General features: G+C 46.4%; 1 protein-coding gene across 2 annotated transcripts in view; it reads right to left on the reverse strand.

The window, feature by feature from the left end:
- Positions 1 to 13,824, reverse strand: part of ATP2C1 (ATPase secretory pathway Ca2+ transporting 1) — a 136,900-nt gene extending 123,076 nt beyond the window's left edge. Inside the window, exon 1 of one of the 2 annotated variants that reach the window (XM_089332253.1) lies at positions 13,681 to 13,824. In XM_089332253.1, the coding sequence (XP_089188379.1) occupies positions 13,681 to 13,770 (90 nt within the window). In that variant the 5' untranslated portion in view covers positions 13,771 to 13,824. Of the gene's footprint in view, positions 1 to 7,972; positions 8,981 to 13,680 lie in introns of those variants that run through there. The other variant, XM_008266005.4, reaches the window with a different exon arrangement.
- Between the last annotated feature and the right edge of the window lie 980 nt (positions 13,825 to 14,804).

Consider the following 14,804-nt stretch of genomic DNA (forward strand, 5'->3'; position numbering starts at 1 on the left):
CTCTCTCTCTCTGCCTTGCTTCTGCCTCGCCTCTGCCTCTGCCTCTCTGTAACTGTGCCTTTCAAATAAATAAATAAATCTTTTTTTTAAATGGGATGGATAGCAAATTTAGGAGCCTGTATGAACAGAACAATGTGTTTCACACAAAAAAGGGTTTAGCACTTGATTGAGTGCTTATTTCACAAAGGCACCTGAGCACCGTACACTAGAGCAATTCGAGAGAGCAGAGGAGGACATTAGAAGTTGCTCAGAAGTGAGCCAAGAGTCCAGGCATGCCTGACACTTCCCAGCTGTGATGATATGCATGACAAGGATTGAGCATTTTCCAAAGGGACCACACTAAACTGCAAACTTGCAGCATTAACTGCAGGGGGAAAAATTCGCAAGTACAAGCACCATGGTAGGAAAAAAACAAAAACAACCGCAACGCCACAAGATAACCTGCAATGTCTGAGTGCCCCATCCGTCAGTGACTGTGTAAACTACACTTAGTTACATACCCTTAACCTGCAGGGGGTCATAAAGCCCATACAAGCATGGATGGAAGCAGTTCCACGGTCGATGAGGCTTGGAGAAGCCGGGCTCCGGCAGACAAGCGTTCCACCCGAGGCCTTCGCTGGAGGAGGCTGTATTTCCTTTCACTGCCAGGACTGCATGCTCCCTGCACCTCCGAAGACGTTTGATTCTCAGGCTCCAGAGTGACATGCCCAGACTGTGGACTCTTCAGCACCCATCCAACAAAACAGGCGGATTCTAAACGATGACCCCTCTGTTTTTAGTAAGCTCTCCGACAGTCCATCTCTCTTGCCCACTGGGATTAGGACCTCAGGACTGGAGGGGCCTGAGAAGCCATTCAGTGCTGCAGAAACCACTCCTTGCTACAACCTCCCTCAAGGCTGGGGCCAGGCTCGAGGAGTGGGGGTGGGAGTGTTGGGGAGGGGAGTCACATACCACCGCACTCCGCAGATCATAATCTATTCCTTCACCTCTCATTTTCAGACAGTCTATTTTTCTGCTAATAAATGTCACAGCGCTCCCTGCAATTCTACTCATTAGTCATGGTTATTTCCTCTGGAATCTCCCAGACACATCTTTCCTTACAAATTAATCGCATGATCCTTAGGAAGCAAAAAAACAACCACATGTGAAGTCTCTTCCTTGCAGAGTCCACCATTCTGGATTCTTTCAAGCATTTCCATCTTGGGGTGGAATGAATTCCACACCTTTCTCCTCCATTCACCCATTCCACAACCTTCCATCTGACAGGCACTGTGCTAGTCACCCAGATGTACCAGGATGCAAAACAGCTACTAGGATAAGTATAGCAAAGCAGACATACAGTGCCTTCAAAGTATATAAGATGGGACCAAGGTGGGAAAGTCAGGAAAATTTGCCCTAGAAGGGTTGACACAGAATTAAGATCTGGGATCAGTGCTGTGGCGTAGAACATAAAGCCACTGCCTCTAGAGCCAGCATCCCATATGGGCGCCAGTTCGAGTCCCGGCTGCTCCACTTCTGATCCAGCTCTCTGCTATGGCCTGGGAAAGCAGTAGAAGATGGCCCAAGTCCTTGGGCCCCTGCACCTGTGTGGGAGACCCGGCTCCTGGCTCCTGGCTTCGATGGGCGCAGCTCCAGCCATTGTGGCCATCTGGGGAGTGAACCATCGCATAGAAGACCTCCCTCTCTCTCTCTTTCTCTCCTTCTCCCTCTCTCTCTCTCTCTCTTTCTCCCTGCCTCTCTGTAACTGTGCCTTTCAAATAAATAAATTAATTAAAAAAAATAATTAAGATCTGAAGGAAGGGCATCTATTACTAAAGGGAGGGTAAAGGACAACTGGAACAAAGGCCCTGGCTGGAAGCAGCAAGGAAAGAGGAGGTAGTGAGAGTGCAGAGGACACAGGGGAAGTTCAGGGCAACCCCAGTCAGACCACACAAAACAAGCAGAAGCCAATTCACACTTAGCAGTGTGGGGCTGGGGCGTGGTGTGCTCAGGTCTGTCGTTGATGGTTTCTCTTGTTGTGCAGTGAACACAGGGAGAGCAATGAGGGGGCTGTTACAGTGCTTCAGACAGGCAGTCACGAAGGTCTCCTGGGTCAGGTTGGTACAAAAGGGGGAGAGACACTGACTGCAACCCTTGGTGACTGAGGAGATACTGAGTTAGAGAGCGGAAGTACCCAGGGAGACGCCCAGGCCTCTCTCTGCCTGGAGAGAACAGGATGGGTGATGGTGGTGCCATCTTCTCAGAGAAGACATTTTTGGGGAAAGGGAAGGGTGTGACTAATGACCAAAAAACCATTAATCTTGCAAGCTATCAGTGCCAGCCACTCCCTCGACCCCCACCCCAGGAATCTTATAGGTTAAAGGAAATATCACTGGTAAAATCACTATTTTTTTTTTTTTTGGTAAAAACGCAGCTTTTTAAATGTTCTTACCTCAGACAGAGGAGTCTGTTGTAATTGCCAGGATAAAATAGTTCAACTTTAATGTCATATGTAATCACCAGAACTATCAAGGTACAGCTTTATATTATCACAGCAATTTAACTGTCAATGTTACCGCTATATAATTACACAAATGCCTCCACCGGAGTGGTGTGCAGTCTCTGCCCCGTATCTTAAGTTTGGCGTGGAAAATCTTTTCCTCCCACTCCATCCAGCACTAGGACACAGTACAAATACTTTTGGTTTCCCCTCAGATATCATTTGAACTATCAGTAGAATTTCATGACTTTTTTTTTAAAGATTTATTTATTTATTTGAAAGTCAAAAGTACAGAGAGAGAAGGAGAGCAGAGAGAGAGAGGTCTTCCATCTACTGGTTCACTCCCAAATTGGCTGTAATGGCCCAAGCTGTGCTGATCCAAAGCCAGGAGCCAGGAGTTTCTTTCATGTCTCCCATTTGGGTGCAGGGACCCAAGGACTTGGGCCATCCTCTACTGCTTTCCCATGTCATAGTAGAGAGCTGCTGGGTCTTGAACCGGCTCTCTATGGGATGCCAGCACTGCTGGCGGCAGCTTTACCCACTATGCCACAGTGCCAGCCTCATTTCATGACTTTTTAAAAAGACTTTTAAAAAATGGATGACTCTGGGGCTGGCACTGTGGCATATTGAGTAAAGCAGCAACCTGCAGTGCCGTCATCCCATAGGGCGCCGGTTTGAGACCCGGTTGCTCCACTTCTGATCCAGCTCTCTGTTATGGCCTGGGAAAGCAATGAAGATGGCCCAAGTCCTTGGGCCCCTACACCCATGTGGGAGACCTGGAAGAATCTCCTGGCTTCAGATCGGCCCAGCTCCAGCAATTACAGCCATCTGGGGAGTGAACCTGCAGATGGAAGACCTCCCTCCCTCTCTCTCTCTCTCTCTCTCTCACTGCCTCTGCCTCTTCTCTATAACTCTGCCTTCAAATAAATAAATGAAAATCTTAAAAAAAAAATGATGACTCTCGTCTACCCTTAAGATATAGCCAACTCACAGAAGGGAGTGAAAAACTGTGAATATTTCTTAAACTGAGCTGTGGGGAAATGTCTATCGCTTCACCTGAAAAGACAGAGCCTACACCAGCAACCCTGAACCTGTATTGGTTTTCCAAATCTCAACATGAGTTCCCTCTTTTGGAAGGGAGGATCTCTCATTTTTATAGTGCTATTCAGAGCCGAGATAAGAGCCAAAATGAAGAACCAAGTTTCTAAAGTTCAAATTAAACTCACATATTTAGTTAACAGTCCAACCTTGAGATTAGCATTCATCAAGAAACAAAGCAGGAAATAAGAATGCAGTGATCCTCTTCAAACCAGAAATATTTTCCTAAGCCGTTGAAGAGAAACCTTAGAAAAGCCTCCAAAACAAAATTTGATTCTAATCCATAATTAAAACGTAGCTACAGTACATGCCCTCTGGTTTCAAAGATCACTCCCCTCACTTTAAGCAGCTTTACTGTTTAAATAGACAAGACTCATCAGGTCAGCTCCTCCATGGCACTTCCTACTCAGAAAGAAGTCTTTCTATTCCAAAGAGCCAGGACACGCTAGGCACGCATCATCCCGAATCCTCACCTGTACATTTGGCCGGTCTGTGTTTTCTGACCACTCACCCGCGTTCCTTCGGCAGGGACATGCAGGAGAGAGACTGCTGAGGTTGCTGCAGGGAAGCAGGTGTTGAGGGACAAGGCCCGGAGAAAGTGGCTCTTGTCTGTACGGCCGGCCCCTTTCCCTCACTTGCTGGGCATGTGGCCCTTTTCTACACCTCTGCTCAGAGACTCTCAGTACATCGTGGGAAGAGCCCCGAGCTGTGAGTTCACAAACTAAATTCTAATCCCTGACACAGATCAGCTGTGTTACCTTGGGCAAATCTCTTAAGCTCTGACACTAGCTCCACACCCGAAAAGTAATAGCCTCCACCGAATTCCCCATAGATTTTACCAGCTTCGGCTTACTTAGGAGATTAACCCCAATTTTCACTATCTCTTGTCCTCACCTGCAAAAGAGTGTCTTAGTCCTTGGAAACCTGCTGGCCACACAGCTTCTTTAGTAATTATAAAGTCCCCTTCATTCAATTACATAAATATATCACTTATGTGCTAGTTTTTTTTTTGTTTTTTTTTTTTTTTGACAGGCAGAGTTAGACAGTGAGAGAAACAGAGAGACAGAGAGAAAGGTCTTCCTTCTGTTGGTTCACCCCCCCAAATGGCTGCTACAGCTGGCGCGCTGCTCGAATCCAAGCCAGGAGCCCGGTGCTTCCTCCTGGTCTCCCATGGGGTGCAGGGCCCAAGCACTTGGGCCATCCTCCACTGCCTTCCCGGGTCACAGCAGAGAGCTGGCCTGGAAGAGGAACAACCGGGACAGAATCTGGTGCCCCAACCGGGACTAGAACCCGGGGTGCCAGCACCGCAGGTGGAGGATTAGCCTAGTGAGCCGCAGTGCTGGCTAGATTTTCGATTGGCACTGAGACTGAAATAGCAAACAAAAGTAATCATGTTTCCTGCATTGGGGTGAAATAAGATTTTCATTTAAAGAAGAAAAGTCTGACTGCTAGAAGGAACGTGAAGTGTAGGGTGGCAAGGGTGAATGCAGGGATGAAGATTAGAAGGCTACTGCAGCAGTCCAAGCCACAGGGGATGGTGTAGCGAGGTGTGCAGGGTGTGTAGGAATTCAATAATTACATTAAAAGTAGAGTTATCCCCGTCTGACTAAACTATGGGGAAGGAGAGGTAGATAAGAAGGAGATGACATGATCACCTCTGGTTTCCAGTTTTGAGCTTTTGCGTTGATTGATGGAGAAACCTGGCAGAAGCAGGACTGCACACGGGGCTTGCTTCACTCTTTCCAGGAGAACCAGAGAAAGCGTTCTCATGGAGCCCGTACAACCTGAGTCTTGAGGCGTAGGGAGTTCCAGGTGGACAAGTCAGAGGCAAAGGAAGGCACTCTAGGTAGGAGTGCACAGAAGTAGAGAAGCAGATGGCATGCCTAGGACCATCTTCCTCAAGGATGTGGAGCAGAACACTGCTGGGGAGTGGCGGTGCTGTGCAGGGCAAGAGGTTATAAGTGGCATGAAGATGCTTTGTGCAATGGCAGCAAATCACTTGGGGTTGTGAACGCTGTCTACCTGTTAATTCTCTCCCATCTTCACCCAGTAGAGTTTCTCAGTTGGCCACTACCATGTTCTAAACACCTCTCTTGAAAGCAAATTTTCCTTCTGAGCAAATGAGCAGCTTTCAGTCCCAGAGGTTTTACAGCTAACAATATATAGCTAGAATTTAATACTATTTTGCCTTTATTAAATTTATTCTTCTACTGAAGGCAAATAGCAAGGGTTTTCCACTTCAAGTAGTGACATGGAAATTTTCTGAATAAATAAGTTTAATAAGGATGATGAAATAAATACAAAGTATAGAAAAATCTTGAGGAGTTAATTATTTAGATGGTAAACACTTACAAAGAGAATTACAACAGAGATATATGACTATCTGAAGGTTTGGAAATTCTAGGAGAAAAATTAGCAGCTTCAAGCATTGCTATCACTACATTGCTTGGAGGCCCACGCATGATAAAATGGATAAAACTTTCAAAACATGAGACGGGAGCTCAGTTCTTTAGCACTTTCTAGCTGGGTGGCCTTGGGCAAGCTCTCTTAAAGTCTCTAAACTTCAATCCTCCACTTCATAATGAGGGTGTGTTTTATAGGAATATTAGGATTAGACACAACAAATGTGCAGGCCCTAACATTGCAAACACTATTAGCCTCCTCTAAAACTTTCCAACAAGCTTTCCAAGGTTAGCCGTGATTGATGCTGACCTAATTTCTCTAATTATGTGAGACAGTAGGTCTGCAGGGCTGTAATTGGTTTTACAAAGGAATCAAATATGCTGTTTTTCTTTCTCTCTCCATTAATTTACATGGGAAGTTAAGCACTCCATGTGATGCCTGTTCCCAGGTCAACCCAGATGGTTGTTAACTGGGGAGGGGGACCAGCTACCCAGTCCAAGTCAGAGGTTTCCAAGTTCAATTAGAATATACTTCTGCTCTTATTTTGTACCACTTTAAAACCCCCACAGACCTGTACAAGCAATAGAGCCGTGTCTCTGAACTCATAATACTGAGAAAAGGAAAATAAAAAGCACTCTGTCCCTAAATGAATGAGACTGGAAGAGGACTGTGAAGCTGCTCACATGGCAAACAGAAAACTCAGAGCACTGTCACTCACTCCCTGGCTGACCACTTCACAACCAGGGCATGCTGAGCCCTGGAAACAGCAGATTTCTCTGCCATGTGACATCTCAACTAAGAAAGAGCCAAACTGGAGCAACCAACTCCCCCAGTCTGCTTGGATTTCCAGCTCTCCTGAAATCATTCGAGTGGGGGCATAAAAGCAGTGGCCTCTCAGTCATAATGATTTTCATTTTGCAAATTATGCCTGGAGTTTTTGGGAAACCCATCATTAGAGGATTTTCCGGCTGCTGATCTTTGCTTTCATTTCCTGGAAGTGTTTGATTATGTGGGTCACCTCATAGCACACAGGAGAGAAAGAAAAAACCAGGACACTGGTAATATCTCCTACACGGTCTCGCACTTCTTGCAACAAACACAATACACAAACGATTGATGACTGTTTTAGTATTCTGTGAGCTATGCATTTGTCCTTTAAGTGTGTATAACCACTGCCTTACTCCCTCCTACACGAACCACTGGATTTAAATAGATCAGATATTGCTTTTTATCCTAACAGTTAGGTACAATCCCCAAAAGCAACTTTCAGAAATGCCTTTTTCATAAATTGTAAAGATCGGATGATATAAACGTTAGGCACTAAAATGAAGGCATGATTTTAAAGAACTAGTAATCATTTTAACAGTTACTCAAATGTTTCTATACCCACATGCTTGTCTCCTACAAGAAATCATAACTTTAATTGTCTAAAAAGAATGAAAACTGTGTTATTCTCTTACCCTACATATTGGAAAAATGACCAACTACTTCTGAAAGATCCTACAGCCCATTACTGATCTGCCCAAGGGTATGACAGTCTACAAAATGTTTCTGTTTTATTTTGCAAATCCTAGTGATAATAACATAACCATAAATAGACACAAGAAGACTAGTACACTGCTAGGGCCTGATACTTTCTTTGTTGAGATATTAATAGCTTCAAAAGTTATATTTGAGACATTCGAAAATTACCAAGGAATCCAACATATAACTCTGATAAAGTAGTTTAGTCCAACTATTCAGAAGAAAGAAAAGCACACGGTTTCCTTGCAGAATCTCAGAATCCCAATGCTCCAGATACAAGTTAATCCCTGTTGCAAGCCTGCCTGCCTGCCTGCCTGCCCTTCTCACTGCTGGCTCTGAAGAGGTAACAGCAGCAGCTGACTGCACTCACGCACGAGCCGGTGAGCAGAAACCAATTCGCTAAAGGAGGCAAAGGCAACACCCAGAAAGAGCGGCCGCTGACATTAAAGACGACAGAAACAAAGGTACCTGGTCTTCAGCTCTCTGGCTTCTCAGCACGGAGAAATACCTCCTAATTGCGTGGAGAGGGTGTTTCTTGAAATACGAGAATTTAGATGGAGGCAGCAAATGATCCATAGCGAGGAAAGCAGAAGGGTCCTTGCCTGCCCCTCTTGGCTAGCAACCATAGGAAACCCAGAAACTTGGAGATTTCTCAGATGCTTGAAGATTTGTTTGTAGCTGGAGCACTTCCCTGCAAGCACGGCAAATGCTCCTCTCCTTGCAGCTTCCTCTCTTGAGTAGAGTTCCTGGTGAAAGTAGACAGCCCAGTGTGAGTGCTGCCTAGAAGCGTCCAGAAACGCCGTGCCCAAAGGCAAAGGAGCCAGGAGGAATTCAGGGGCCGGGCCTCCGAATGCAAATCACCTACCGGTACTGATGCCACTGTCCTATTTCTAGCACCAGCGTTCCGTTGCGAGCTATGTTAATATTAGCTAGCTGGTGACTTTCCATACCCACAGACTCTCGTGAGGTTTAATTTTAATTCTTCTGACAGTTTTTCTAGTTCTTAAAGAGGGCATGACATGTGGTTTTTCCAGTTTCCTTTTAGATTTCTTATCCTCCCAAGCACACATGACAACACTCAGCTGGCCCTAGAGAGTGTTGATTCATTCAGCCACAAGAAGCATTGTTTTAGGGGGAGTTCTAAAAAAATCTAACAAATTACCTTGCCTTTCTTTGTTATTAAGGAATTGGACAGCAGTACTGAAGCTGATTGGTTTACATTGTGATACATTATGCAATATGCCTGGTGACCAGATAGCTTACATTACAATAGCTGCAAATAGATACTGCACTAAGTTAAAAGCCTTCTTTCCTTGAATTCTTATCTCCAATCCACAGGCTGAACTCAGAAGCATCAAATTTCCCCAGGCTTTATTCTGAATGTAAGCAAGAGAAACGTTGTATCTTTACTTTCTAACTATTCTGCAAAAGATCCCTGCTTTTAAAAAAAGAAGAAAATTAAAAAGGAAAAAAAAAAAAAAACTGAAAAGAAGTCTGTGGCCTTAGAGGACATGGAGTTATAAAATCTGAAAGTTCATTTACTTAAACCTCAATAGAGGTCAGAGGGCTTCTAAAACTAGGTCCCCAGATAGGCTTGGCTATTTTATTACCCCTTTTAACATCGCAGTAGCTGGTTCATTTGAAAGGAACACTTGCTCACTTCTGTGAGTCATGTCACAGACTAGATGCGCAGAGACTAAACCCAGAGCTTTGCTTCAGGGTGGAAGGAGAGAGCTGGCCTTTGCCTCTGCAGATGCGGACCAGGGGGCCACATAGAGCTGGGGAAACCACGTTGCAGCCCATGCCGTCCCCCTGCACAGTCTGCCTGCCGCTCCTAGAGGTGGCACCCGCTCCCCGGGAACACACTTGACATCCTAAAGTAGGCTGGGCTGCAAGCCGCCCGGGGCCATCTGTCAGGCTGGCATGGAGCCCACTGGCAAGGTGATCCTCCAGACCCACCAGGGCCAGCCTGGCAATTCCAAGAAGTGTTTGCGTACTGCTGCTGGGGCTGGCTCCTAGGAGGAGGTGCCGCCCTCCTGTCCCCTCTCCAGGTGCAGGGTTCCGTGCTGCCAGGGGCTCTGCGCAGGCTCCTGTGTGTGCCAGAGACAGCTGGCTCTTTTGAGGCCGGGGAGAAGGGTGGTGCTTGTGAACCACCTGAATGCTAAGGGCACAGTGTTGCATGCTCCCCTCCACTCCAGAGCTCAGGAGAACAAGCACTTGGAATCCCACACCCTGGGCCACCTTGAGGCCCTGGAAAGGGGGGTAGTCGAAAGGGTCATTCATATCCACCCTTGAGATCTGCACACTGCTCTTTTTGTTTTTTTTTTTTCTAAAGATGCCCCTTTACCATAGGCAGAAGCCAGCAGCCCACAAACACGCACGGCACAGCTGGCGACCAGAGCCTTTACCCAGTGTACCAAACACAAAGCAGGTGTCCACAAAACAGGTGATCACCTTTTCCTGGGTTAAGAGAATGATCCAAAGAGATGGGGAGGAGGAGGGAAAAGCCCACAAAACAAAACTTTTGTTCTGTTAGAGTGAGCTTAAAAAAGGGGGGTAAAACAAATGCAACTCAAATCCCCTTAGGTAGTCAATTGACAGCAAACATAAATCACATCTAACATTGATTGGGCTTTTGGACTAGGCGCGGTGCTAAATTCTCCACGAGTCTGATCTTATGTAGTTCTACAACACTCAAGGCTCAGAGAAGCAATTTGCCAAGGTCACACAGCTACAAAGGCAGAGGAGAGATTCCCGCCAGACAGGTCTGCCCCCGGAGTGTCCACACCCAATCAGTACACCGCAGCCTCTTAACACACCCTGAAATAAATTCCTGACAACCCCTCTACCCATTTGCCTGATGAAGAAAAGCCATGGAGTTGCATTGCTGAAGGCAAATACAAGTGTAGACTGCTAGGATTTTACAGATTAAGATTATTAGATTAGAGACCAGGTATGTCTTTATTAAAAAAAAAATCATATGCTTTCTTGTCTTCCTGTCCTGAATTCCCTATAAAGAAAGTGAATACCCATTCTTAGCTCTTAAAGATTCCTTTATAAAATGATTTGGGGCTGGGGGGAAGGGCAGCCACCACCTGCAACACCAGCATCCCATGTGGGCACTGGTTCACGTCCCGGCTGCTCTATTTCTGATCCCACTCCCTGCTAAAGTGCCTGGGAAAGCGCCAAATGATGGCCCAAGTGCTTGGGCCCCTGCACCCACGTGGGAGACCCAGAAGAAGCTCCCAGCTCCTGGCTTCAGACTGGTCCAGCTCCAGCCATTGGCAGCGATTTGAGGAATAAACCAGCAGATGGAAGAGCTCGCTCTCACTCTCGCTCTCACTCTCTCTCAGTGTGTGTGTCTTCCTCTCTGTAACTCTGCCTTTAAAATAAATACATAATTTTTTTTAAATTATTCTGGGGATGCTATAAATGTAGCTATAGGTATTCTGCTTCCCAATGTTGAAAATTGCAATCTCAGCTTCAGTGCAGAATAAATTGCAATAGTCCACTTCTCTAACACACACATGAATGTGGGGCTTTACACACCCTGCTTTTCAGGAGGTGGTCATAGCCTGCTTGTTTGCCCAAGGCAGCTGACCGGATTCCTGGGGACTACAGCATACAGGCATAAGGATTGAAAGGGACCGAAGTAGCTGAGTCAGCAAAGTAGCACAGTGCCCGGTGAAAGCAATTACCTGTTATTTTGCATCACTCACTGCCACTCTGTGTCCTCTACACAACAGAAAAATAACCAACAGAAGCCATGAGCCTGGGAAAGTCACAGATCACAATTGCAATCCCACTGTGAAAGGATATTCATGCGTTCTTCTTGGTTTCCAAGAATTGCCTGCTTTTTCACAAACGGTGTAAAATATGGGGAATCCAATTTCCTCACTTGAAAGGCAACAGAAAGAAGCAAAGCCAATGTCAGGAAAAATAGTGGCAAGAAAGTGAGGAGAGAAATATTTCACAGTTTACTGCTTTTTAAAGGTTTGAGAAGATGGAATAAAAAATGTGGGTTTGTGGGGCTGATGTTTAGCACCATTAAGAAGCCATATGGGACACCTGTGACCTGTGTCAGAGTGCCTGGGTTCAAGTCCCAGCTCTTCTGCCAGTCCCAGATTCCTGCTAATGTACATCCCGTGAGGCAGCAGGTGGTGATTCAAGTGCAGCAGGTGGTGATTCAAGTGCATACATCCCTGCCAACCTTGTAAGAAACCTAGATTGAATTCTGGGCTCCTGGCTGCAGCTTGACCCAGCTCTGGCTATTGTGGGCATTTGGGGACTGAGCCAGTGCATGAAAGATCTGTTTGTCTTTCTCTGTTTCTCTGCCTTTCAAATAAAACAGGGAGAGAAGAGAGAGAGAAAAAAGAAAAGGTGGGTTTGTGAAGTCATCTAGTATGGGGCATTGCACACAGTAGGCATCTCATTAATGGAAGGAAAGGAAATGGGCCCCAAGTGTTAAATTCAGGTTGAGAAACAGGGAAGGAAAACTGAGAAAATGTGTGTCCAGGATACCTTTGGGTTTCCAAATTGCATCAGGTTGAAAACAAAAAAACCCACTCATCTCCTTCTCCTTGCAATCAGGGCTGAGAGTTACATCAGGAAAATGACTCTATTCCCTGGGAATTAATCTTGCCTGGATACAGTGAAGGGCCTGCAGCTATCATGATGGAGAAGCTGCTGGCTCTGAAAACAGATACCATTTTTTATTATGAATTTCACGAGAAATAGCTCTCATCCCCCTACGTCTGTAGATATTGGCCCAGCCTCTCGCTCCTTCAAGGACAATGTTAAATGAAACCAGGAGAGTGTGTCCGTGGGAGGCATTTAGCATTGCTCACGGGGCCAGCTTATGCGGCACCAGAGTCCAGCTTCCTGGCTGATTAAAGTACTTCTGCTACTCCTTAGGACCACAGTTTCTTGATGTCCCCACCTCACAGGGGGCAATTATCCTACACCTGCAATGGTGCGTTTTCACTTTCCCAAATTCCACATTCGGAATCTCTCTATCTGCCCATCTCAACAGCGATTCAGCGACGCTGATGCTTCTAACTGCTCTGTAAGCCATACAATGTTGATGCCTTTTGCTTTTCAGCTTCAAACACTGATTCAAAGTTGACAAAACCCGAGAGACAATTTTCCTCCACATAAGACAAAAAGAGACGTTTCTCTGCATAGGTTAGCCAAACCCGAACACCAGAGTCACCTGGGCCCCCTCCCAAGAGTCTCTGAGGCAGTGTGGGGGAGGGGGGGGTGAAGATTCTGCATTTGTAACAACTTCCCCAGCCGGCTGGGAACCTGGCTTTGAGAATCTGCAGTTTAGGGGCAGTCACAGCTGTAGAGGGATTTCTCAGGTGCAAGTTGGAGTTGAGATGCCCTGTTGGCTGGAGCACTCTGAAAGGTCAAGCAAACCCACTTCAAAATGCTCTTCCCTGAAGGTGGTAGCTTCCCCCTGCTAATTCCCCACGTTTTCTTGCAGTCTTTTTTCATGAGGGAGGCTCTGAGGTTAGCAAGCTTCTTAAAAAAAAAAAAAAAAACTTATTTGAAAGGCAGAGCCCATGCGAGTGAGTGGGAGGGGCCCAAGCACCTGTGCCAACTTCTACTACTTTCCTAGCTGCATTAGCAGGGAGCTTGATCCGATGGGAAGCAAAGCAGCAGGGACTTGACCAGGGGTTCCTATACTGGGGGGTGGGGGGAGTGGGCAGGCAATGGCTGCACAAGGCCAGCCCGTTACCAAGCTTCCTCCAGGCCTCTCTCCCACCCCACCTCCAGCCCTGTCTTCTGGGTGGAATCTCAGCCTGATATCATGTTGCTCTCCCCCTCTTATCAAGGTGCAGAGGCATTATCAGTGTTCTCAGCTCAGGGAGATTAGCCAGTGCCAGAAACCACAGCCAGCTCTACCCACACCCGGCCTCTCTCTCCCTCTTTTGCCAGTATCTCCTTTCCAGCTGGGGAAGGGAGGATCCCAGTCCTGGAACAGGGAGCTCTCTCACCATCCAGAATCTCCTCCCCAGCCCGTCCCCAGACACTGTATGCTCATCTCTTCTCCAAGGTGACTGGTTTCCATGTGTCTTCTCCCAACGCCCTCTGCTTTCATCTGGCTTCCTGATTAAACTGCAAACCAGTGCTTGAATAGCAACATTCGCCACCTCCCCACCCAGCAGGCTCACAGTTTCTGATGGATTTCGGCCCGGGTCTTTGGAGTTCTGTTGCCTTCTTCGCAGCACCTGCTTTCCCTCCATCCTCCCCTCAGCCATCATGCTTGGCTGTCTCTGAGAAGCCCCCAACCCGGAAGAAGAAGAGAGAGGCCTTTCCTGTTAAGAACGGCTCAACTCTAGGGCAATTTTCAAATTGGTGAGCATGCGCCCTATAATTACGTACAAGAACTAATAATATGGCCTCAGTTATAAGGCAAATACATTTTCCTTTAAGCCAAATAGCTTTGCCTGTTTGGGAGGATGGATTGATGGGGTGGATGATACTAGTCAATTCCCCTCCCATGTCTGCTGGTTTGAAAATTAAGACTATAACTGGAAGCAGATGTGTGATTGGGCCAAGCCTACTTTGGCAGGTGATGTTTCTTGCTTTCCTTGCCCATTTCTCTGATGACATTAGTGGGTAGAATTAAGTGGCCAGAGAGCATGGTACTTTAGCAATCCTCAGTATTTGTCCCAGGTTCTGGCAGAAAAGCCCAGGCCTGGGGTGTTTATCTGGGTAATCTGGCCCTCCTATGAGAACCAGAGTCTGGAGTGGAGACAGAGGAGTCTGCAAGAGGTAGCAGCTAATCTTGTCTGAAAGAAAGGTAGTATGCGTGCATTTAGGGTGGAGACCCTGCTTGTGACAGCAAAGATTATAACAGCATCTTCACACTATTTTTTATAATTTTTTTAAATGTTCATTTTATTTGAAAGTCACAGAGAAAGACAGAGACAGAGAGATCTTCCATCTGCTGATTCACTCCCCAAATGCCCACAACAGTAATGGCTGGGCCAGGCCAAAACCAGGAGCCAACAATTCAATCCAGGTTTCTCATATGAGAGGCAGGGAAGCCAAGCAGTCCAGCTGTCACCTGCTGCCTGCCAGGGTGCACATTAGCAGGAAGCTGGAATTGGGAGCTGAGCCAGGACTTGAACCCAGGCATTCTGCTACAGGATAATACGTCGTAACCACTGCACCAAATGCCTGTTCCCTCCTCGCTATTATCCATGCTTTTTTTTGTTTAAATTTTTATTTATTTGAAAGGCAGAGAGAAACAGATTTTTTGAAAAATGTTTTTTAAAGTACAGCTTTCGGT

Source organism: Oryctolagus cuniculus, chromosome 4 (genome assembly GCF_051225735.1).
Source record: "Oryctolagus cuniculus isolate XC-2025 breed Fujian yellow rabbit chromosome 4, ASM5122573v1, whole genome shotgun sequence".
In the NCBI taxonomy this organism is placed as follows: domain Eukaryota; kingdom Metazoa; phylum Chordata; class Mammalia; order Lagomorpha; family Leporidae; genus Oryctolagus; species Oryctolagus cuniculus.